The sequence below is a fragment of the Lobosporangium transversale genome, assembly GCF_002105155.1.
Source record: "Lobosporangium transversale strain NRRL 3116 chromosome Unknown BCR41scaffold_6, whole genome shotgun sequence".
Lineage (NCBI taxonomy): Eukaryota > Fungi > Mortierellomycota > Mortierellomycetes > Mortierellales > Mortierellaceae > Lobosporangium > Lobosporangium transversale.
In genome coordinates, this window is record NW_019028984.1 from 924,147 (window position 1) to 946,900 (window position 22,754).

At 42.4% G+C, this 22,754-nt stretch overlaps 5 protein-coding genes across 5 annotated transcripts; 1 reads left to right on the forward strand and 4 right to left on the reverse strand.

Annotated features, from left to right (window-relative positions):
• Positions 1–21: 21 nt before the first annotated feature.
• Positions 22–1,526, reverse strand: BCR41DRAFT_347954 (hypothetical protein). The gene is made up of 6 exons (XM_022023193.1): positions 1,490–1,526; positions 1,190–1,303; positions 1,022–1,078; positions 846–847; positions 674–801; positions 22–560 (listed from the first exon to the last, which is right to left on the reverse strand). Exons 1-6 carry the CDS (start codon positions 1,495–1,497, stop codon positions 99–101), a joined length of 771 nt encoding a protein of 256 aa, XP_021884572.1. The 5' UTR covers positions 1,498–1,526; the 3' UTR covers positions 22–98.
• Positions 1,527–3,324: 1,798 nt separating this feature from the next.
• On the reverse strand, positions 3,325–5,403 carry BCR41DRAFT_393418 (hypothetical protein; the record flags this gene model as incomplete). The annotated part of the gene is made up of 3 exons (XM_022028560.1): positions 3,325–3,973; positions 4,094–4,770; positions 5,203–5,403. The coding sequence occupies 3 exons, from the start codon at positions 5,401–5,403 to the stop codon at positions 3,325–3,327; spliced, it is 1,527 nt and encodes a 508-aa protein (XP_021884573.1).
• Positions 5,404–6,027: 624 nt separating this feature from the next.
• On the reverse strand, positions 6,028–9,284 carry BCR41DRAFT_419769 (hypothetical protein). Its single transcript, XM_022029811.1, has 2 exons — positions 8,715–9,284; positions 6,028–8,594 (listed from the first exon to the last, which is right to left on the reverse strand). The coding sequence occupies exons 1-2, from the start codon at positions 8,916–8,918 to the stop codon at positions 6,045–6,047; spliced, it is 2,754 nt and encodes a 917-aa protein (XP_021884574.1). The 5' UTR covers positions 8,919–9,284; the 3' UTR covers positions 6,028–6,044.
• Positions 9,285–9,555: 271 nt separating this feature from the next.
• Positions 9,556–11,969, forward strand: BCR41DRAFT_347957 (hypothetical protein). Its single transcript, XM_022023194.1, has 2 exons — positions 9,556–10,097; positions 10,534–11,969. Exons 1-2 carry the CDS (start codon positions 9,915–9,917, stop codon positions 11,917–11,919), a joined length of 1,569 nt encoding a protein of 522 aa, XP_021884575.1. The 5' UTR covers positions 9,556–9,914; the 3' UTR covers positions 11,920–11,969.
• A 426-nt stretch (positions 11,970–12,395) lies between these two features.
• Positions 12,396–16,823, reverse strand: BCR41DRAFT_393421 (hypothetical protein; the record flags this gene model as incomplete). The annotated part of the gene is made up of 4 exons (XM_022028561.1): positions 12,396–12,523; positions 13,341–13,404; positions 13,571–16,493; positions 16,621–16,823. 4 exons carry the CDS (start codon positions 16,821–16,823, stop codon positions 12,396–12,398), a joined length of 3,318 nt encoding a protein of 1,105 aa, XP_021884576.1.
• Positions 16,824–22,754: the final 5,931 nt, after the last annotated feature.

Consider the following 22,754-nt stretch of genomic DNA (forward strand, 5'->3'; position numbering starts at 1 on the left):
CACAACTTTGGCCCTCTCTGTCTCTCTTCCTCTTGGTTTATTTATTATTATGATGGTTTTTATTTTGTTGTTATTGTTGTTGTTGCTTTTTATCGGTATTATGCTTTCGTGAGTCCACAGATCGTCAAGTCACGCATTTGTTGTAAGATACCGTCTGCCTGCTGCTCCAGTTCATAATCCTGTGGTTCTGGAGGGAAGTACTGTCGAAGGCTTTCCAATGCATTGAAAGAGTCCTGGGCAAACGATAGCTGTGATTTGACGATCGCTTCGAAGGACGGGTCCAAGTAGGTGACTCTGGAATCAATCACCTTGGGTAGCTCAGTTGTCAATTGAGCATTGATGGTCTCGTACAAATCCCTGGCCGCATTGGCTTCATGTTCCGCGAGTGGTAACTTTGTGCTGTCTTCCGAGGGCTTCTCCACTAGCTTCCGGACCTTGGATCGGGCATTGTCGTAATCTAGTAACTTTTTGTTGCGACGGCGGATCGCTTCGTTGATCTCTGGGAAGTAGGAGTAATATCTGCCAATAGACTCTAGTACTGTGGAGCGATAAGCATCATCCTATCAAAATAAATATATATAAACATATTCGTGTCCACCAGATCGGAATCCGTTATTTAGTCCAATGTTCATCGAGATGTTCTTAATGAAAGTTTAACTAACATGTCCCTAACCTCTGTTAATTGTTCCATTTTGGTAATAGTCTCCTTGTATTTGATGCCGGATGCCGCCATTGACTGACTATCATCATAGCATTGCTCCAACGTGTTTGCAATCCTGATTTGAACAGCTGTCATTTCTTTTGGTATCAAACAGAAAAAAAAAAAAAAGAAAAAGTATAAATACGATGCGTTTAATATCCCATGTCTTTTTTTTTTTCTTTTTTTTTTTTTTGGTTGTTTTGTTTTGTTTTGTTTTGCTGTCTGTTTGTTAATGAAATGATGGGCTGTGTGTTTCTGTTGTTCCACATGGCAAAATGCATGAAATGAATCTTTTTTTGATGTGGTGTTGTGTTACCTCGCAGAGCTTTAGCATATCCACTTGCTTCCTTATGCAACTTTTCGGCTTTTGCTCCCAGTCTTTGGATCCATATTCAAATTCAAAATAATAATAAAAAAATTCAGTTTTGGTGACACTGCTGCGCCAACAGTAAGAGTTATATATATATATAAAAAAAAAAAACTACTTATTGCTTGGCTCGTTTTTCTTCTTCCTCAAATTCCTTGTCTTCAGTCTGGTCCATGTTTCCAGTCTTGGAGAGGACTGTAGTAGTGGCCGTGTTGAGGTTCTTTTTAAATCCAACCCTTTTTTATTGATTGATTGATCGATTAAAAGTAGAATGGAAAAAATGGCAATTAAACGATTTAATCCTGTGTTGATACAACCTATACATGTCATATATACTTGTGTTTCATCAGAGCAGATCAGATAAAGATAGATCCTAAAGTGGAATAGTGTGCTGATATGATATAATGTAATTGTACTCGTACCAACTCATGATGTCTCTTTTCTTTTTGCAATAATGGTTTTTTCCAAATCCCCAGAGCGCACTTCATCGCCTACAGCCTAATTCACTATCTTCATCAGCCCATCAATCTTCTTATCTCAACGACAAAATCGGGTCAAGAGCGATTAAACGAATACGTGATGGATTCCTGAAAAACTTTAAAGAGTACTCTGAGTGCGTCTGGCTGCTGCCAACTGGAACTAATGTCCATGAGCTGCTCTTCAGATACACATTGACTCCAGAATATGAGCCATCTTTCCATTCATTTATTTCGGGTACATTAAGGCTGTTCCCCATATAATTCAATTTGCCAGAAGGTGATCAAAAATTGACAATCATCGCAGTACGTACTGCCGATCCAAATAGTTAAACTTAACCCTTGAAAAATGAGATTCGGGGATGCGTTAAGAGAAGGACATGGGCTTATCGGACTTGTCACACGGCTCAACTTCCCCATTAACGAGCTTTGGATGCTTTTCGAAGAATATGAATAATTAGGACGAAAATATGATGGATGAAATATGAGATGCCATTTAGGGACAGAAACAAGGCTTTGGAACGTTACTTTAATGCTTTGATGGACATCCGTGATCACTAAAACTGGTGGCAATAATCATCGGAGAAAACACTAGACTAAGCTAGGGTTTTCAAGGCGGCGACTTTTTTTAAACATAATGTAAGAACAAGAACCTGCTTTGTCGGTTTTGTCAGCAAAACGACGCCAAAGGTCAAACCTTATTTAAACATTGCCGACAATAAAGCGCTCAATTACTGATTTTTATAAACGCTCAATTACTGACAAAAAAATGTTTTTTTAAGTGCTCACAAAAAAATTATAAAAGGAAGGCATTTGTTCTCTTTTTTTTGTAACATCATCACTCAGGCACTCAAAGCATCGCAATATATAAGCTTTAAAGGATACAAGCCATCAAAGTCCTCCATTCACCTCTTTTATAGGCACCAAGGAACAGAGAAACAACCAGACCAAATATTCCCTGCAACAATCCAAAGCTACTATCCATAACAAAGTCATTCGTCTCCACAAATCTTTGTCCACCACCATCACCGCCACAACTGCTATGACTAGAACTATGGCCCATCTCCAAAGGTTGTGCGCCTCCGTAATAGCGCCAGCACCCCTGTCAACAGATACTCATCTTCCCACCCTATGACTCGTTCCGATATTCTTGACAGTCTCATGCCTCTCTCAAGATCTCCTTGGTCCACTATCTCTACCATCATCACTAATTGCTCCAAAGGAAACCACCCATGATGCTCCTTTGAACTACATATTGGCTGGTAGGCCAGGATAACCAAGATAAAAAAGATCTTTCTTATTCGATACCCGCATTTCATTTTTTATACACATTTACAATAGTTGATAATTAATAAACAAATCATATCATCGCTCCGAACATTTGTTTGATTGGCCAGTGGCTCTCCTAATGCACACGAACCACGACATTGGTATTACCAAGCACACTATAGTACAGCTGATTTTATTATTTATCCTTAATAATAGTAGATTGCTTACAGGCGTGTGGAGATTGAGTCGTTTGAGGATCTTGTGAGTAACATGTGCGAGCTTGTTATTTGCGCGGGCAGAAGGATGGTAAAAAAGCTAAAGTAAAAAAACAAAATAGACTATGACAGATTTATTCTGATGCTTTTTGCACAGATCATGATGCTAAAGGGTGATCGTGTCAACTACATCCGAAAATGATGAGTGTGATATATTAATCACGTCAAGACGTAAGGAATGCGAAAAGAAAAAACAGCTAAAAACATAAACATGCAATCAGAATAACCCTACATCTTCTATACGAGCACGCTCTCCTTCTCGTCTTTTAGAGCATCCTGAAAGATTATACTCAATTGTTGGACAGTATGAATTTTATGGCTTGATAATTGGCGAGTTCTTTCAATTCCAGGGAACCTTTTGAGGGCCGTGCGTACATCAATCTCTACATACATTGCCATTACCAGGTAGCACCCATCTCCAATTGGGAATTGAAGAAATAGCGGGCTATTATTACTGGATGGTGGTGTAACGAAATGTGGCTCTCGCATGGAACCGACTTCATCATCAATTTCCATAAAAAATGCCTGGCTACTAGACATTTCCTCTTCACCCAATATGGAATGAGCATGAAGCTCTTGCCGCCCCTGGTTTTTGCTTGAGGGCTTCATTCGGCCACTCGCTACACTTTGTGGCTGGCCTGCCATAGTCGCCTCCGATTGTTGACTGGGTTTGCGAAGATCTCTTTCGGTAGTGGTGGGCTGTACTAGTTCTTTAGAATGACCGAAGGTGCCGATTTGAGTAGTGCCATTTTGATTTTTTCGATGGACCGAACCATCTAATGATGATACTAGTGGCAGTTGCCGAGCAGTGTTGAGGAACTCCCCTGGGAACGAATCTGTAGTCGCTAGCGCTCTGCCCGACCATCGTGAAGCTTCGAACCCCCGACTATGATCGGATGGTGGCGGTTTCCTGACTCGAGGGTAGAGTTAAAGAAAGAAAAGTTAGTATAGAGTTGTGTATCAATATTTCTTCTAGGGGAACGCTAAAGCTTAAATAGCAACCTACGGTTGTTTTTGATGCTTGGACATGGGTTCAGCTGGCCGACCGAAAGATGGTTTGAGGCGCGATGCCGGTTTGTCGGCATAGTATCTCGAGCCTCCAACATAGGACCGCCCATCGCTCATGGTGTTGTTGGGGTCGACAGCGGCGACAAACGCCAGATATGGATTTTCGGCTCTCTGGGTTGAATCTTGAGCATTATTTCTCGAGCTAGTAGGCTTATGCTGCTGTGGGGACCCGGAACATTTTACATGGGCCATAGATGTCCCGGATTGGTTAGAGGAGCCTAGCGATGAAGGGGGTCGGGAAGGGATTGAAGACCACATATTAGATGTACTTAAAGCCTGGTGAGCCTCGCTTGCAGCTTCGAGCTTGTCTTCAACTGAAAATTCAGTCGCATCACTATCAACTGTTTTAGACTCTATTGGACTTATACTGGTAACGGTTATGTCCATAGGAGTTGTGAAAGCTGCTTGGTAGGATGTAGTTGGAGCAGATCCTCGTACAATAGGCTCTTGGGATAAAGCAAAGGGCTCTTCAGCCGCGCACTCGTGTCCCTGCTGGTGTAGCTGCTGTTGAACCTGCTGGGGCTGCGCCTGTTTCTGTAGTTGCTGCCGCTGTTGTGAGCTTCCTTCGGCGGAAGCTTCCGCCCATTTACTAATAGAAAGGCCTTCCAGTTTGTTCTTTATTTTATTTTATTTTATTTTTTTAGTGTAGGAGTAGAGATGTGCGGGAGAAAATGAGCAAAGAATGGGAAAGAACAAATAAAGAGGGACGTGAGGGAAGTAAAGTAAAGAAAGAGAAGAAAAGAACTAGAAGGTCTACATAGCAAGACAGCACGTGCCCGCTTTATTATATCCTTTTTATTACTCGATACAGTTACCCTTTTTGATTGATGAAAACATATGTTAGTGCATGGATTACATCAATGGTGGACGCGGCAATGCCTTTTTCAAACACGAGAGCGAACGTACAGTGATTTTCATCTTTATTTTATGACCTCAGTGGGTTACGTATGGCGTTATTCCTTCACTTTTTGGGCTAGTTAGCAGCGTAGGCACGGCTTTTGCGGCACCCTAAGGAGCTCTGGATAAGGGCATAAGGCTCTCGAGGACTTCGGCACGGGTCGTAGCCTTGACAATAGAGCCGAAAGCAACATTCCGGAGTTGTGGTTGGGTTTGATGATGATAATGACGGCGCTCCTCTGCACCTGAAGGGCGAACACTGCTCACAGTCGTACCTGTTAAATTTTTTGTAGTTGGGCCGTCGTCCACAAGTAGGATGTAAGGTGATGTGTTTTGTTTAATCTTTATCATGTTCAATATGAGAAACAAAAAAAAAAAAGTAGAATCTGAAAGCGGGATGACGTAGAAAATGAAGACAGATAAATAATGTGGTGCGCTCTTTTCAAACCCTGTACCAAGCCTGCTTTATCTTCGACGCGTCTTTTCTTTTTTTATGTGTTTCTGATGATGGCTTTCGAGAAGAGTGGCAGATGCATCCATATTTATACTTTGTACAAATGCGCTGCCACAGTGTTGATTGTGTTTAAACTCTAAATGATGCAAAACTTAATTCAAAATGACACCAAATCGGAGAATCCCGCACTATTTCCATGTAAACGAATTCATGAGGAGATGCATTTGTCAGCACTCTCAATTAGGAAGGCGCGCTGTTCCTATTAAGAGAAAAGATTCAGAACTTGAGCCGTTACGCAGCAAAAATAAAAGCTTGGAAGTGTTGTTCCACGAGATTTGATCCTTTAGAATAGCTACCCAAGTTGTCATTCCATTGTTTCTATCATGCGAAGTTCTTTGTCATTTAAGTTTTAACTGACATTTTATTTTATTTTATTTTATTACAATGGCTTAAATGATCTAAATACAAAGATGAAAGTTTTTTTTTTTTTTTTTTTTTTTTAAATATAAAAATAATTTAAGCATGCGAGTAATCCACTCTACATGGTCTCTCGGATCCTAATAAGTTCTTTCGAATATCCGCCATATTCAATCAACAGGGCCTCCATCGGTTGGAACCCCATGTAGGATGCACAGACAACCGCTGATCGACCATCCTTATTATATACATTCGGATCTGCCTTCAATTCTAGCAGCCTTTTAGCCATTCGCAGTGCCACTGCCACGGGATGGTGCTCAGGTATTTCCGGCTCTGTTGCAGATAGGGATTCTGACGTGGTTGTCACTTTTGCTTTTGTTGCTGGCATCGGAGGTGTTGTGCATGGCGTTGGTATCCCTGGCTGGCTTCCTTCAACAAGTGCATCAATTGCTCCCTCAACCTGTCTCTGCTTTCCTTCTACAGGCGAGGGGCCCTGCATCACTACGCTATTGCTGTTGCTATTGTTGTTCTCCAGCAGATCTCCGGCATCAAAATAGCCGTTTACATACGTATCTTCTTCATCCGGCGTTGGATACGTTCCCCCACCTACGCCAATGTCTTCACTATCCTCCGGAATCCACAGAGTCGACGGGAGACTGAGGCGTCGGAATGACAGTGCAGAGCTAAGCACTGCTGGTATGGATCTGATGGAAATAAGCGACGATAAACCAGATAATGATGATGATGGCATAGGGTCTTCAGCCGATTCTAAGGAACCAGACAACGTCTGAAGAGTAGATGAGACAAATCCTCCTGCACCCAAGCCTGTTGAAGTCAAAGTTGAAGAGGGACAATGTCGTGGAAATGAAGAGGAGAGCAAGAAGGGTGAAGTCGGTTGTTGTAAAAGAGACTGTGGTGTTAATTCTTTCAATATATTGCCTCCTTCTTTAGGAGAGGACGATGGATTCATGGCAAGAGCGGCCATTGTTGACGAATAAGAGCGCCGCCATGCCAGCATGTGTAGTAGCGCTTGTCCAGAATTATGGTCCCTCGTGTTGATCAAGCCTACAATACCATGGTGGATAACACCCTTAAGGAGCACTTCAACCGTCCTGAGTTTATCTTTCTCTGAAGTATCTTCCGGAAACTCGAGTTGTCCTAACAGTGATTCCATTGGTCTACTCAAGTCGCTATAGTTATTCAAAGGCGAATCCACAGGGAGACCTAAGCTTCTTGATGGTAATGGTGATGATAATGGTGCTGATAGTGGTGAAGATGACGACTCACGTAAATGTATCGATCTATCCTTATGAGCTGCTTCCTCCTGATCGAGCGCAGTTTTCAACTCTACCAAGAGCTGCTTCGCCTGCTGAAGCGCAAGATCCAGTTCCCTCTCATCCAAATTCAAGCAGGCTTCCTGCATTCGCTCCAAGAGATTACCAAATCCTCGCAATGCAGGTAAGCGGATCAATTCATGATATGCAGGCGAATCTACAATATCGATCTTGTAGAGAATCGGGTTTTCGCTCAGTAGTTCAATGACATCTTCCAACTCCATATGGGTGTGGCGGAACCCAAGGTCCAGGGAAAGTACACAGCGCGCTCCGAAACAAAACCCTAGCATTGATTTGATGCTCCTGGACGGCGCACCATAGGAACCTTCTAGGTCCACAACGAGTCCTTGGCCCGAGATCGCTGCTGCGAGTCCGATCATAGGCAATTTGTTAACGTCCATCACAGCGCCCCAGTCGTTGGCAAAGCAGCAATCCTGGAACCGATAATGTGTCATGGGGACCAAAGGATACCCTTTTGATCCATTGATCAAGTCTGAATGCGTAGATTTTGTAATAAAGGACGATGCTGTTGAAGATAAGAATGTACAGGGATCAAAACCGTTCTCGATCATCCAGCAGTACTCCTGGATCTCCTTCTGTTCCAAGTTTCGTTCGAATCGCTCAAGGATCTTTTTGCGGAGAGTGTTCCTGGTTCGAGGAATTAACACGTAGGTTCCTACAGAGCGGGAAAATTCGCGAAGCTCTTCGTTGATAGTTCCTCGCATTACTTTAGTAAGTGGCTTTGTGGATGAGGTTAACGACGAAGTTGGTAAGAATGGTTCGAAATCTTGTGTAGTAGATTTGATCAAAAATAGTTGATCCGGTCTTTGTTGACTTTGAACTTGAATTGGTGCTTGTTGATGTTGGTGTTGTTTTCGACGTGCAATGGCTTGCTGAGCGTTGAGATATGCTTCACTTCCGACAGGGGGGCCCGATGTAGCTGTTGTAAAGGCCATTTTGCCCGCCAGAATACCTGCGGTGACGACCCTTAAATCTCGATCACGCATGTACCGATCCCTGATCACAAGACTAGAGATCCGAGGAAACATGGAGAAGAGATTGAACACAAAATCAAAATCACTGTAGACCTCCTCCTTATTTAAACCAAGACCGAGGCAATCCATCGGGAAACATTCGGAAAGATCGATATGTCTGGTCTCTGTTAAGGCAATCTGACGCCAAAGTCGGTTGACTGCAACGACTGAAAAGAGGTCCGAAGCAGGGAGATACTGAAAGACGAGCATGATGATCTCATAAGGCAGTTGAAAGGCTCGTTTCTGAGTGGACAGATCGGACTCTGACCGGCCCGAAGCACATAATGGTGATGGTACCTTTGCCTGTCACGACAAGGGAAGGGAGAAAAAAAAAGGGTGTCAGCCAGTCTTTGTTTTACAAGTAAGGATGTAATGACATTGTTTGAATTGTATTTAAAAAAAAAAAAAAAAAAAAAAGCGCACCAAAGGATTAAGACAAGACGAATGGAGTAGCATATGGCGCTGTTGGGGTACAACTGCTTTGGAGGCCAAGGCAGAGGGATGAGATGTGCTGTTTCGAATGCGCATGCGTGGAACATGTTGTCGATGAGAGACATGAGCCTCAAAGAGGTCGTCCTCAGAAACTTGTCGAATGGACTCGAGGATGTCCTTGACGTATTTGAACATGAAAGAAGAAAGATAAAAGTAAAGATGAAGATAAAGAATAAAAAAGAAAGAGAATGGTGTTTTGGTTTTATTTTAATGAAACAGCGTGGAGTTGTTGACTGAAAAAGAAGAGTAATGAATTGGAAATGAAACGAATGGAAAGGACAGAGACGTAAAGACAGAGTGGCGTGTGATTCTGATTGGCCAATTGGATGTCTGAAGCATTGGTGCTCGAAATATATCCTTGCCTCGGGCATGGACAAGACTCTTCAGCATTGTCAAGACAAGTAGAGGTAAAAATGGGAAGTAGAAATAGGAATAGGAATAGGAACAGAAATAGGAATACAATGAAGAGGGAACAAAAAGAAAAAGAAATCGAAAAGGAAAAGGAAAAGGAAAAGGAAAGGAAAAGCAAATGAGAGATAAAGAAGAATTTTGATTATCAAGACAAGACCAAAGGACCATGGCTCAGGCCCTGTGAGCAAGAGGGTCAAGCTTGTCGCTCTTTTTGGTTAGTCGTTTTCGATTATAAGGATTTTGTTAAGTAAACCATTTATATTTGAAAGGTCTAACCAAAAAGCTTGGCCCTCTGCCTGTGAGTCTAATTAAAGGTGATCTCCCCACAGATTCTTCTTCTTCTTTTGCATTGCACATTCACATTCACATTCACATTCACTCATTCTCATTCTTAGTCTTATTATTCTCATTCTAATTTCATTTACGCTCTTCACATCAATCTAATCTTTATATTTCTCCCCTTTCATTCATTCGTACTCTTTTACCTATTGCCTATTACTTTCCGCTTCACTCGGCTACTCTTACTTTGTTGTCTCAACGTTCATCCTCAACTTATGCATTCCATTTCCACTTTTTTATCTACAGCCTAATCCAACTCATTATTCTACTGCATCCTCTACTTGATTTTTCATTTATTACTCAAGCAACAACATAAAAAAAAAAGAAAGAATACCAAAGTACAACAAGACAACGTGAAAGTAGGATATTAGCGAGGATCGAATGTCCAAGCATGTTTACCCACGCTGGCACAGTCCTGTCCAGAAAGTACTCTTCGGTATAGCCGTCATCCTTTGCATTACCTTACCTGTAATCTATGGTGAAGATGACGACGATGTCTTTATCTCCTCCACAGCTGTCATCGTTGTCCTGGTGCTCTACTTTGTTGCATGGGGTCTATTTTCTGTAAGTATTCCTTTCTCTTTTTAGACAGATGGCAAAAAAAGAGTCGACATGCATTATTTTTTTATTTTTTAAGAGCATACACATTGACATGCAGGAATTATGAAGACTTCACTGTTGAACCGCACTTTTTTCCCCTCCCTTTTCAACCATGTGGTCATGTCATTTTCTACTGTACTTACAGAAACAAAGTACTGAAAAAAAAAGGGGGGGAAACGCCAAACCGGAAGATGAAGCGATGGCCTAAGCAAAAGCGCAATGATACACAAAGCGCACGCTTCAAACAGATGAGCAATTCTCCGCTACCGAGAATGTAAAAAAAATCAAGGGGTTCACTTGATACTTATAAACTGCGCATTTCCTTCTAGACTAGCGTTGTGCACAGTTGTGCACAGTCATACTAACGACACGCTTATTCCTTCCCTTTTTTTGCTTCTAGCTAGTCGCCCGGTACGCAATCAAACCACCCACTGTAGAGTCGAAACTTCCAATCCATACACCATCTCCTGCACCACCCCTGGTCCTACATGCGCCTGCAAGCAGACACGCCGTCCCTGCAGCACCAGCCATTAAAATCACAACCACAACATCTCCACCTTTCTCTTCACAAGTTGCTGGCCTAACAAATGAACAAAAAAAACAGACCAAGAAATCAGGAGGTGCTCGTTTCGCGGACTTTGATAATGACGATGATAGCGACAGTGAGCCAAAGCAGATTTACGACCCTTCAGCTCTAAGTGGCAATCCAAACACGATAGCTACGTCCATAGGACAGAGAGGAACAACTGGAAATACTAACAACACTCAAGCGGTAACCTTTCAAACTCGTCCTCAGGGATTGACAGGAGAATCCGTTCTTCAATCGGACTCTAGTTATCCAACCTTTGCTACCTATCGTCAATCACAACATGCCAACTTTAATGCATTTGCACAACGTATCCGGCGTGCGCTTGAAGATGCACACTCTCAGCGTCTATTAATGCAGGATGAGGAGCAGAGGAGAGAGAGAGAAAGGTTGGAAGCACAACGTACATCACAACAACGTCTTGAAAGCTCTGCTTTAAGCGATGCAAATGCGGTTATGACTGCCACGTCCACAGGGATAGTAGGATCTGAGACCACTGCAATTGGAGTAGGGGCTACACTTTCGCCACCATCCAATGCCCTCTCTGCTATCAAGGGGACGGGTCGTCCACGGTCATCGTCTACTGCCAGCATGATCAGTAATCTCTCTGAAAAAATTCGATTGGGAGGTGTTAATTTCTTTGGACGTAATGTTGGAAGGTCTAGGGCTGGAAGCGATGCCAGTGCCATGAGTCCGCCATCATTAGCATTAGCTAATACCCCTGCAGTGGGAGTAGGCACAGGGACTTTAGATGGAGGGATATCGTCGCCTGTAGATTCAAATGCATCGGACACACTACCGTCCCCATCATTAGCACTATCGCCACCTACGTCATCCACAACTACAATGGCAGCCATTGCCTCTGCAGCAGCCATCGCTTCCGCAATGACCTTACCACAATCGCCTGTGGATAGCTCTGAGAAAGATGTCACTATTGACATGGGATCAGTACCAACCACAGCAATGATAGACGATAGCAAAAAGGATTTGAATGCAAGACAAACAAGTCGCCATCCAGGGCTGAGCCACCCTTTGTCACAAGCAATTCATGTGGACGATGACGATAAGAGCCAGGATGATAATGAAGCAGGTTCAAATGACGATGATGATGATGGTGTAGGTGTGGTCCTCAGTCCGGATGAGAGTTATCCAAACCAACAGGAAATTGAGCATAAGGACAAGGGCTCTGTAGCATCCTAAACAGCAACGATTACACTACCAGATGTGAAAGCAGGCATAAGAAACACTAGTTTGTATCATATAATTTTAAAAACTATCCTTTTTTTAAGTAAATATTGACTACAATCACTCAAATGCTCACTGGCAATCATGGTCAAGGATAAAATTTGGTTTGTTCTTGCTCGACTAGCTGGCACTGCTTCAATTAATCTATTACTACTGCTATCCATACTGCTGGCATTACTATTTCCGATGTTGACGCCCTCAGGATGTTTCTATTGGTGCATCCTCAGCATATCAGCGGATAATGGGAGAGCGAAGGAAAAGAGATCATTCTATGCATTTGTTTGTGTTTAGTGCCACCAACGTTGGACGAAAAAGTGAGTGGGTAGTTTTCATATTTCATTCAGAAGGTAGTCGATCGCTATCGATTATGTGATTAATTTGCTTTGCCAGTGTGAAATAGCTAATAAACATCTGTACCGCTGCAATGCTGTCTACTTACTTATTGCAATCTCTGACATTCCTGGCATTCCTGACATCCCTGACAATCCTGACAATCCTGACAATCCTGACAATCCTGACAATCCTGACAATCCTGACAATCCTGACAATCCTGGTAATTCTGATATTTAGAATAGTATGATAATAAGTCAGAGCCGTTTGTTTAAGGTTGTAATATTAATTTGTCTTGGAGTAGTAAATAAATGCACTTACTCCGTTTTGTAGCCTTACCAAAACAAACAAGTAAGCAAACTCTATTAGAATTAGACAGCAAGAGAGCACAGACTAGCCAAGCAAAGACGCGCAGATAAAATTTAAATAACCAGATCGCCTTGGTTGCCAAGAGAGAAACAAAAGCAGACAGGATTATAGCCATATGGATGCTTATTCGATATCTCACAGCATGAAGAGAAACTAAGTGCATTTTCACTCAATAGTATTAGAAGGAAAGGGGGTCCATACGGCCTACTCCTAATTACAATCTCAGCAGGGAATACTGCCTCTTTCCAGCCCTGTGGATGTACTCCATAAGACGCCGCTTTGGTTGTTGTGCACGGGACTTCAAGCTATTGGCAACGGTATCTTTCTTGATACCCAGAACAGAACTATGCACTCATTTCGTTGAGTTCACAAGCCGTTGGTTCTTTGTAGAAGCCATTCTGTTAGAGGCTATATACTGTATATCATATGTTGACCTCACCTTTAGTGGCGGCACATTTCCCTAACCCTTTCTCCAGATCCTCTGGACTGGTGTGGCAGAAATCCCAACGTCTTTGGACATTTCTAGATTTCAAGGAGAAAGAGGCTTGAAGCAAGTACGTTTACCGTCTTTACATTATGCTTACACATTGTAGGAAGCTATGCACTAGCCTATTAGGAATGATATACAGTGTTAGTAAAAGAATGAGCCTTCGACAGTCCTGACGTATGAGAATTACCTGCAAGGAGGAAGGGCGGACACCAAAGAGTCATTGCTTTGGCTGCTAGCCTGCCACAAGTCGGCTATTTATTTAAAGTGAATAATCTTTCCTTAAATACTACTATATTATTATATTATTTCAGTGTATTATAGATTCAAAGCCGTGCAGCCAATATTGAGTGTCTCTAACGGCACTAAGGCCCTTGAATACCGATTAAGGCACCGTCATTTATAAATGATCAAAGCTACATTAGTTCTGCGTGCCTCCGCGAGTGCTAGAGCTCCTTCCTTTCCGAAAGAGTTGGATCCCAATTCCAAACTGTTCAAAGTTGTATTAACTTTGAGAGCCTTTGACAGTGCCAAAACTCCTTCATACCCAATGGAACTGCTCTTTAAGTCCAAATTGACCAGAGTCATATTATTCTTGAGTGCCTCTGATAAAGCAAGGACTCCTTCATCCCCAATTGGATTACCCCGCAAGCTCAAAGTGGTCAAAGTTGTGTTAGCCTTAAGCGCTTGTGATAGTGCCTGAGCTCCTTCCTTTCCGAATGAGTTTCTCCCCAAGCGCAGAGTGTTCAAACTCGTATTAGCTTTGAGTAACTCTGACAGTGACAGGGCCCCTTCATTCCCAATTGAGTTGCGCCACAAGTCTAAAGTGGTCAAAGTTGTGTTATTCTTGAGTGCCTCCGATAGTGACACAGTTCCTTCATTTCCAATTGAGTTGACTCCCATATCTAAAGTGATTAAAGTTCTATTAATCTTCAACACCTCTGATAGCGCTAGAGCTCCTTCCTTCCCAATTGAGTTATCCCACAAATTCAAAGTGGTCAAAGCTGTGTTAGTCTTGAGCGCCTCTGACAATCTTAAGATCCCTTCTCTCCCAATTGAGTTGCTTCCCAAGTTCAAAGTCGTCAATGTCATATTGGTCTTGAGCGCCACTGAGAGTGAAAAAGCTCCTTCCACACCAATTGAATTGTCCCATAGGTCTAAAGCTGTCAAAGTTGTGTTAATCTTGAGTGCCTCTGACAGCGACAGAGTCCCTTCATCCCTAATCGAGCTGACTCCCAAGTCCAAAGTGGCCAAAGCAGAATTAGTCTTGAGCGCCTCTGACAGCCCTAGAGCCCCTTTTTCTCCAACTGAATTGGCCCTCAAGACTAAAAAGGTTAAAGCTGTGTTAGCCTTGAGCGCTCTTGACAATGCCAAAACCCCTTCATCCCCAATTGAATTGTTTGCCAGGTTCAAAGTAGTCAAAGCTGTATTAACATTGAGTGACTTCGAAAGAGCAAGAGCTCCTTCATTCCCAACCAAGTTACGCCACAAGTCTAAAGTGACCAACGTCGTGTTAGTCTTGAGTGCCTCTGATAGTCCCAGAGCCCCCTCATCCCCAACTGAATTGATTCTCAGGTCCAAAGTGGTTAAAGCTGTATTAATCTTGAGCGCCTTTGACAGTGCCAAAGCTCCTTCCTTCTCAATTGAGTTCTTTGCCAGGTTCAAAGTAGTCAAAGTTGTATTAACTTTGAGCGACCCCGACAGAGCCAAAACTCCCTCATCCCCAATCGAGTTACCCCTCAAGTCCAAAGTAATCAATGTCGTATTAGTCTTGAGTGCCTCCGACAGCGCTAAGGCTCCTTCCTTCCCAATGGAGCTGCTCTTCAAGTCCAGAATAGTCAATGCTGCGTTAGCCTTGAGGGTATTTACAAGAACTAGTAGTTCACTAGCTCCAATCGATTGAGCATTCATCTTGAAGGATAGCTTATGAAGATGCGCTGGCTTGAGCTGTAAACTGAGGAGTGTTATGAATTCTAAGGGGAGGACAATATGAATTGTTTTGATATTGCTGAGTTCCATGATGCGAACAAGTGCTTCATGTTGTGTAGATGTTAAAAACGCTTTCCTACTGACGCTTCCTGGAGCTCGTCCAAGTCCAAGTCGAAGAATCAATACACTTGACAGAGTTAGAGCACTCTCAAATGCTTCAAGATCAGTCTCCGTCCAATCCCAGTCAAATGTGATATCCAACTCGTAAACATGCCTTGCGCTGGTCAGAGCATCAAAGAGTTCCCTAGCTCTGTTTATGGGCTTAAATGTGATAATAGCTTTTCCAAGGTGTGAGTCATATATGCCACCATGCATCTTTACTGCGCTTTCAAACGCTTTCTGTCCTTTTCCTCTGTATGTCGCAGTATAGTGGTCGAGACAAACCCATTTGACATGACCTGCTTCGGTCGCAATCCTGCTCAAGTTGCCAAATTTTTTGTCTTCGTCTTTACTTCGAAGAAATGTGCTCAGCCGGCGGAATTCAGCTCCTACAAGTCCTTCATAATCATCGATTGCAGTGATGTTGCTCAAGGCTGGGTCCTCCCTAGAGAGTGACTGCATATAGTCGATCGAGCGATCGATACCAGGATTGATCAAATATGGGACTGATTCCAGAGAAGCAGACGAGTGCACTCCAAACTTGAGCCACTGTAAGAGGATAAACATGTATTTCCCGTACTTGCGAAAGAACTCTGTGCTATCTCGGACTTCATACCCGTCATGCTTGGTAATATGGATCGGACTCTGGCTACTCTTGCTTGTCATTGCACTGTGGTCTCCACATTCACAGAGAAAATGAAGACGAAACTTGTTCCTTACGACATTCAGTGGATCCCACTTGGTGTTGTCGACAGGCAAAAGGATAAACAGTCGAGGAATTGGGCATTCGTGAAGCTCAAGTTGCTGGGAGAGGATAGTGTGGGCATGTTTTTGAAGGATAGCAAGACTTTTGGGTGCCTGATGCCCCTTATTGACATCTTCCTCCTTAGTATTCAATTCCGGCATAAGCATATTCTGCAGTTTAGTTATTTCACTGTCCTTCTCTTTAGCTTCCAGCAGCAGAGCAATCAACCTGTCATCCTTCTCTTTTGCTTGCAGCAATATATCACTCATCTTGTTGTCCTTCTCTTTGGCCTCTAACAGCAACCCTGCAATCTTTTCAAGCTTAGAGATGATCGCCTCGAATTGTGCGCTGCTGTGAATAGTATGAAGCGGGTTGAGTGATTGAATCAAGTTTGGTGATGGCAAAAGAGGGACCTGAGAGGCCAGATGTGCCGAGTTGCTTGATGTAGGCAAATAATTGATGGTGCTTTCGTTGCTGGATTGCGGGGCTTTAGTGATGACATCCAAGATCCTGTGAGGATAGAATGAAATGCATGGAGGTTCGATTCTAATACGAAGATATATATACATCCCAAATTGAATTCCTCTATTTGATTTCTACAGACACCCGATAAGGCACAGCATAATCAATGATGTACCTGTTGCCATAAGGATCTGTAAGGAACGGAACAGGAAGTCCATCCAACTTGAATCGCTGTGCATCTGGAAACACGTCTCCAATGTCTTGCAAACCCACACAGAATGACGGACTACCATTGATTGCAAAGGTAGAAGCAATTCTGACACAAACTTCTTCAATGATGCCATCCTTTCGGAATTGTTGGTAATGATGTTCTGTCATTTCGGTAATAACTCGATGGATGAAGACAGGATGAAGGGTTCCTCATTTCTCTTTTTAAGCGATAGATGCATCAGCTCCACTTCGCCGCTTGGTGTGACAAGAGTGAGAAATACAGACCACGGTTTGCTTAATAAATACCCCAACTTTTATATCTTTTATATTTCATTACTTAGCTCTTTCAATGATACGAGTTTTGTTCATTTGCCAAACTGGCTTTCATGTAGTCCAAACTATGATCCATGAGTCCATACCGCCCGCCAATTGATTGATTCTTCCCATGTCGCTTAAAGCCTGGCATTTAAAAATCCTCGCTCTTCCAGATCTGCTAATCAAGCTGAGGATGCTCAATTCCGTCAGCTTTCTTAGTTGTCCGAGCATCATCTGCTATTTTGCCAAGCCTTTTCCTCCGTGTCTCAATCCTATTGAAGCTAGAGTGTAGCTATCCCAGAGCAGACCCCATTCGCGCCATTCATGGATCCTTCAAACATGGACAAATAGCTAGGATTGCTTGAGCAATGTCACTGTCTTTGTGTTGATGATTAACCATTTGTTGACTTTGTTCCTTCATTGCCATAACCAAGACTTGTCTTCCATTATCTGCTTGGGGTCTTTGCAGAGATAACTTTCCATAACTGGAGCATGGGATTATAAGGGGGCTGAGTCGAGCCTACCTAAGAGCGAATGTCGCTTCCTCCCCATTTAATGAAATGCCTCTCAAGATTAAACTGCTGCAAGGTGAAAATGCCTATGGATATCCTAAGGAGTGAAGTGCCTGTCTACTGAAGCCCATTGAGCCCTCTTCTCGGCCACATTTGAGACCAATGCTTAGTATTTAACCTAGAAATGTACCGAGCCAGTCATGCACAGCTAAGTACAGTGTGACAACCTTTGAAGACGCGACTGATTCAGTAATGTTCATTGAATGAAATTGCAGTGTTGCATGTTGTGCTGTTGCAATGTTGCGATGGAATGGTCGAAATTGAGAAGCTCCTTCTGCAGGAGGCTGTTGCCTTGATGCTTTGGTGCTTTGGTGCTTTGAATACACATGTCTCAATTTGATAGCGTACTTGCCAAGACAAGGCAAGACAAGACAAGAACGGCCTTGGTGCAGAGCTCTGCAGCTCTGAGAGAGTGTGCAGAAAAAGGAGATCTCTAGGCAACCACAGCATGCTGGCCTTGCGACAAAGCCTCGAGATCAAGAGGAAGAATAATAAAAGCTGTGTCTTTCTCATTATGAATGATATAACCATGGTAGCCTAGAAAGCTTACTTTGATCCCCACAATGAATGAATAGTAGTGTTGATGAGCAGTTGTGAATAGGATAAAAAATAATATGAATAAATAAACAATAAAAAAGCACCAGGCTCTTCGCCTGTCTGGCGCGAAGCAGACAGCCCAGGGCGCACCATGTGGAGATGGTCTGGTTGCGCGCCCTCCGGACCAGAAGCCCTGGGGCGGCCTATCAACACGCACCATCTTCGAGCCCAACCCGCGCCATCCTCAGCCTGCAGCGTCCTCCAGGCCGACGATGGAGCCCGTTGGACAGAGGCTAGCACTGCTGAGCGTGCTAACACACCGCTTTAGAGGCCGTTGGAGATTCAAAAAGAGAGAGGAAAGAGAGGTCTTTTTATACATTGTCAGGACCTAATGACTTGCTTTCTTTTCATTTGTCACCAACCTTTGACATGGTCGATCGATTGTGGGACCTTTTCTCATACGAAATGCGCTTCGCAATTTGTAGGTTTTTCATCTCTTTTCAAAAAAATGCTGTCCCCTTTCCTTCTAATACTATTGAGTGAAAATGCACTTAGTTTCTCTTCATGCTGTGAGATATCGAATAAGCATCCATATGGCTATAATCCTGTCTGCTTTTGTTTCTCTCTTGGCAACCAAGGCGATCTGGTTATTTAAATTTTATCTGCGCGTCTTTGCTTGGCTAGTCTGTGCTCTCTTGCTGTCTAATTCTAATAGAGTTTGCTTACTTGTTTGTTTTGGTAAGGCTACAAAACGGAGTAAGTGCATTTATTTACTACTCCAAGACAAATTAATATTACAACCTTAAACAAACGGCTCTGACTTATTATCATACTATTCTAAATATCAGAATTACCAGGATTGTCAGGATTGTCAGGATTGTCAGGATTGTCAGGATTGTCAGGATTGTCAGGATTGTCAGGATTGTCAGGATTGTCAGGGATGTCAGGAATGCCAGGAATGTCAGAGATTGCAATAAGTAAGTAGACAGCATTGCAGCGGTACAGATGTTTATTAGCTATTTCACACTGGCAAAGCAAATTAATCACATAATCGATAGCGATCGACTACCTTCTGAATGAAATATGAAAACTACCCACTCACTTTTTCGTCCAACGTTGGTGGCACTAAACACAAACAAATGCATAGAATGATCTCTTTTCCTTCGCTCTCCCATTATCCGCTGATATGCTGTGGGCAAGTAAAAACAAAAATAAATAAGAAAGAGATAGTGGATTCCTTGCTCTGTCCTATGCTCACTTTATGAATGAATAGTAAATCCTAATTTTATATTTGTGTTTATGATAAGCTTGATGACATCTCTTTATTGAAGACTAAAGAATTGCCGAGCCAGGCCAGGTAGTCAGCAAGTTGATAGTAAGCCCCATGGAGAGCTGCTTATGAGTTCTATCTAGATATTTCACAATGTTGCAGAATATGAGGTTAGGAAGCTTGACCCTCTTACCACTGAACGCATTGTTGGGCATGATGAATACACGTTCGGATGCGAGACGCTCGAATACAGCATTTAATTATTATTACTGTCATAATGTTATTAGCCAAAATCAAAAGAATTTAGCCAACCTAAATCTTTCTACCCAAAGATTTAGCTAAAATTTCAATCTCTTTGATTCCTTTTTCAATACACTGATAAATCAGTTACTTTTTCCATCTGCTTTATGAATTTGTAAAAACTCATCTGCCAATCTAACTGTTCTATATTCTTCCTTACAGGAAAGCAGGGCAGCGCTGTGGGACACGCCACTCTTCAGGATGTCGTGGTACCTCCCCTCCTCACAATCAAGCATCCGAGAATACCTAAGGAAGTGCTCCGATTCCAATAAGGCATAAAAAACGACTAAGCTGCATAGTCTATTGATCACCAAGCATCGCAGGCCTATGGAGCAATAATAACAATAACAGTGTAGACTCGCTAAAGGCAACAAAGCTGTTTCCTGCATTGTATGGAAGGGAGTTTGGTTTATTAGTAAAATCGGCGTTGCATCCAGCTTTATGTGGAGCTGATGCACAACATCAAATAGGCGAGCTTAGCAAGTGCAGGATCCTTGTGTATGAAGTATCTTTTTAATGTTGGTCCAGTATCCTAATAGCCTACACCAAGGAGCGAATACTAATCGCAATGGTATGTGAAGCCTGAGAAGATAGTCTATTCATTTTTTATAAAGCCACAAGGGGGATGACACTCCACATTCATTATTTGTTGATTTTAGTTGCTTCATCATCGTATGATTCTACCAGAGTTGCTCAATGTTATCGACATGAATGAATAGAAATATCGCAATGGGTTCATTAAAAAAAATAAATCCTAATTTAGTCCGGGCTGTCTATTATGAATTATTTTCATTCATATACTTACCGTGAACCATATCCACTTTAGTGATGGATCCAGATGGCGTCAATCCACTTCTATATTATGGATCGTACCTTCCTATGTTTTACGGTAGTTAGTCCTTACCCTTAGTAATAAAAAATAAAAAATAAAAAATAAAAAAAGAACTGAGATATATCAGTGTCGTTTCTTCTCTTCAACACTAACTCCTTGCATATATTGTGGCCGCTCCTCCCTCTCGGCTTCATTTTCGCTCTCTCCTTTTAGTTGTTCGCCTTTACCGCCTTCTCTCTTTCTTCTGAGCCTTGTTTACCTTTCCATTCTTTTTTTGCCTTGGATCCACAATCACTTTAACCCGTTTCCCTTCAACTCTATTCAACCATGACTAAGCTAACGCTCACCTACATTGTTGATAAAGAGCCTGGTGCCTTTGCAATTAAAGCTAATACCAAGGCTTCAGTTGGTGAACTCAAGATTACCATCAGCAATCAAATTGTCTCTGGCCCTAATGCGAAGCCAAAGGACCTCATCTTCTGATGTGCCGATATTGTTGGTGTGGGCAATGTAGTCAGCCTCAAAGATGTGCCATAGACAAGGAAGGAAGAGCTCAACATAGTCGGCGCTAAGTTCAACAACATATTTAACACACCACTACCTGAAAACACTATCAATGTCATTGTCGAGCAGCCGCAGCAAGTATGTATTTAGTTCTGACGGCTGATATTTGCTGCCGATGAGTTTTATTTCCTTTCTCAACACGGCCATGAAATCAGTTTTTTCTTTTATTTCTTACTCTTCCAGTACCGAAGAGGGAATTGGAAGAAGGTAATAGCATATCTTTAACTACCTATATCAAAGACACACGGTTTAGTAATCGATATAAATTGATATCATTGTACTATCATCAATAGCCCCAGATTATGCTTCGTCTTCGAGCTTTAGAAGAATTTAAAGAGTATAAGGCTTCTGCTGGTAAAGCACGTTACCACTTGGATTATAATGTTCTCATTGAGTAAAAATATATTTATCTACAAGAGCAATAGCAGCAACAACAGGGCCTTTCATTGCATTGTTTAGGTGAGGAAAAAAAAAAAAAAAAAAAAAAAAAAAGATAGCCCCATTGAACAAGTTCGTCCTCATGGTCGACTGTCTGCTACTAGCGCCAGTTGATATATATAAAATGACTAAGTTTGGTTGAATCATCTTATTCTAAAGACAAGTCAGCTGTATTTGTAGAGCAGCAGTGTCAGATCCAAGCCCTTAACTGTATTCACTACTTTTAATACCCATTCGAGATTAGCTGATGAGTGTCTTTGCATCGCTCACACTTCGTTCACTGGTTGAAATATACATCAGTGCTCGAAAAAAAAAGGAAAAAAAGGAAAAAAAAAAAAAAAAAAAAAAAAAAAGCGGTGGGGGCATGAAAAGCTAAGGTCCGTTGAGGTACGCTGATAGTGGCTCGTGGAGGTGTCCTCTTTTCAGAGCTCTCATCTGATTGTTGATCATAGCATCGAGGACATGTGAAACTGTGGTCGATAATCGGTGGAGGCTATCGTCAGACTGATTGTGAGTCTCCTGTAAGCGTGAGCTGAGTGTATTGAGAATTATAATAAGGTCGTCCGACTTAAAGTATCCAGGTGGAGCACGCTGCACCAACTGAGACAATCCCTCCATTAAATGAACATCTAAAATCGTGTTTTGGCTGATACCGTTGACCAAAGCCATGAGTAGCTTCTTATATTGATCATGGCTGAGGATTGGGGCCAAGGAAACTACTTCAGCAACTGTAGCCTCGACCTTGACCTTACCACTGACAAATATTGCCATCACATCCGATGCCAAATTGTGCTCATCTTGATCATCCGACTTTGTCAAAGATTTTTCTTGCCCCTGGCCACTGGAGCCTGCCATCAAGATAGGTGAATTAGGAATCAGGCTGAAGCGATTCAGAGGCCGTTGATTATTGTGTGGGCTATACTTAAAGGTCACTTGGGCTACTTCATGATCAAATATGCCTTTTGGAATAGCTTTGTTATTATTAAGTGTTGTTGAGCTTTCTGTTGCTTCGGTTGCCTTTCTACTTTTACTGTTGTTGATAGTGGCACCTTTCTCTTTTTTGTTATTGCTGCTGATGTTGTTAGTAGAGCGACCGACTGATGATGATGATCCTTGACGAGCAGTGTTTCCTCCTTTGTTGTATCCCCATTTTCCAGCAATTTTGTCTGTTCTTTGAGCATCACGTGAACGTCCTAAACGATCAAATATGCGAGCGATTTCATTGAAAGCGGCAGCGATATTCTGGCACAGCGCTTTATCTTCTTCGGCTG

Coding starts and splice junctions, on each gene's coding strand:
- BCR41DRAFT_419769 (XM_022029811.1), bottom strand. CDS start 8,918: ATGTTCAAATACGTCAAGGACATCCTCGAGTCCATTCGACAAGTTTCT. Junction 8,595..8,714: donor CGTCTTGTCTTAATCCTTTG/GTGCGCTTTTTT, acceptor TTGTCGTGACAG/GCAAAGGTACCATCACCATT.
- BCR41DRAFT_347954 (XM_022023193.1), bottom strand. Junction 1,079..1,189: donor GAAGAAAAACGAGCCAAGCA/ATAAGTAGTTTT, acceptor ATGGATCCAAAG/ACTGGGAGCAAAAGCCGAAA. Junction 561..673: donor AAATGGAACAATTAACAGAG/GTTAGGGACATG, acceptor TTATTTTGATAG/GATGATGCTTATCGCTCCAC.
- BCR41DRAFT_347957 (XM_022023194.1), top strand. CDS start 9,915: ATGTCCAAGCATGTTTACCCACGCTGGCACAGTCCTGTCCAGAAAGTA. Junction 10,098..10,533: donor TTGCATGGGGTCTATTTTCT/GTAAGTATTCCT, acceptor TTTTGCTTCTAG/CTAGTCGCCCGGTACGCAAT.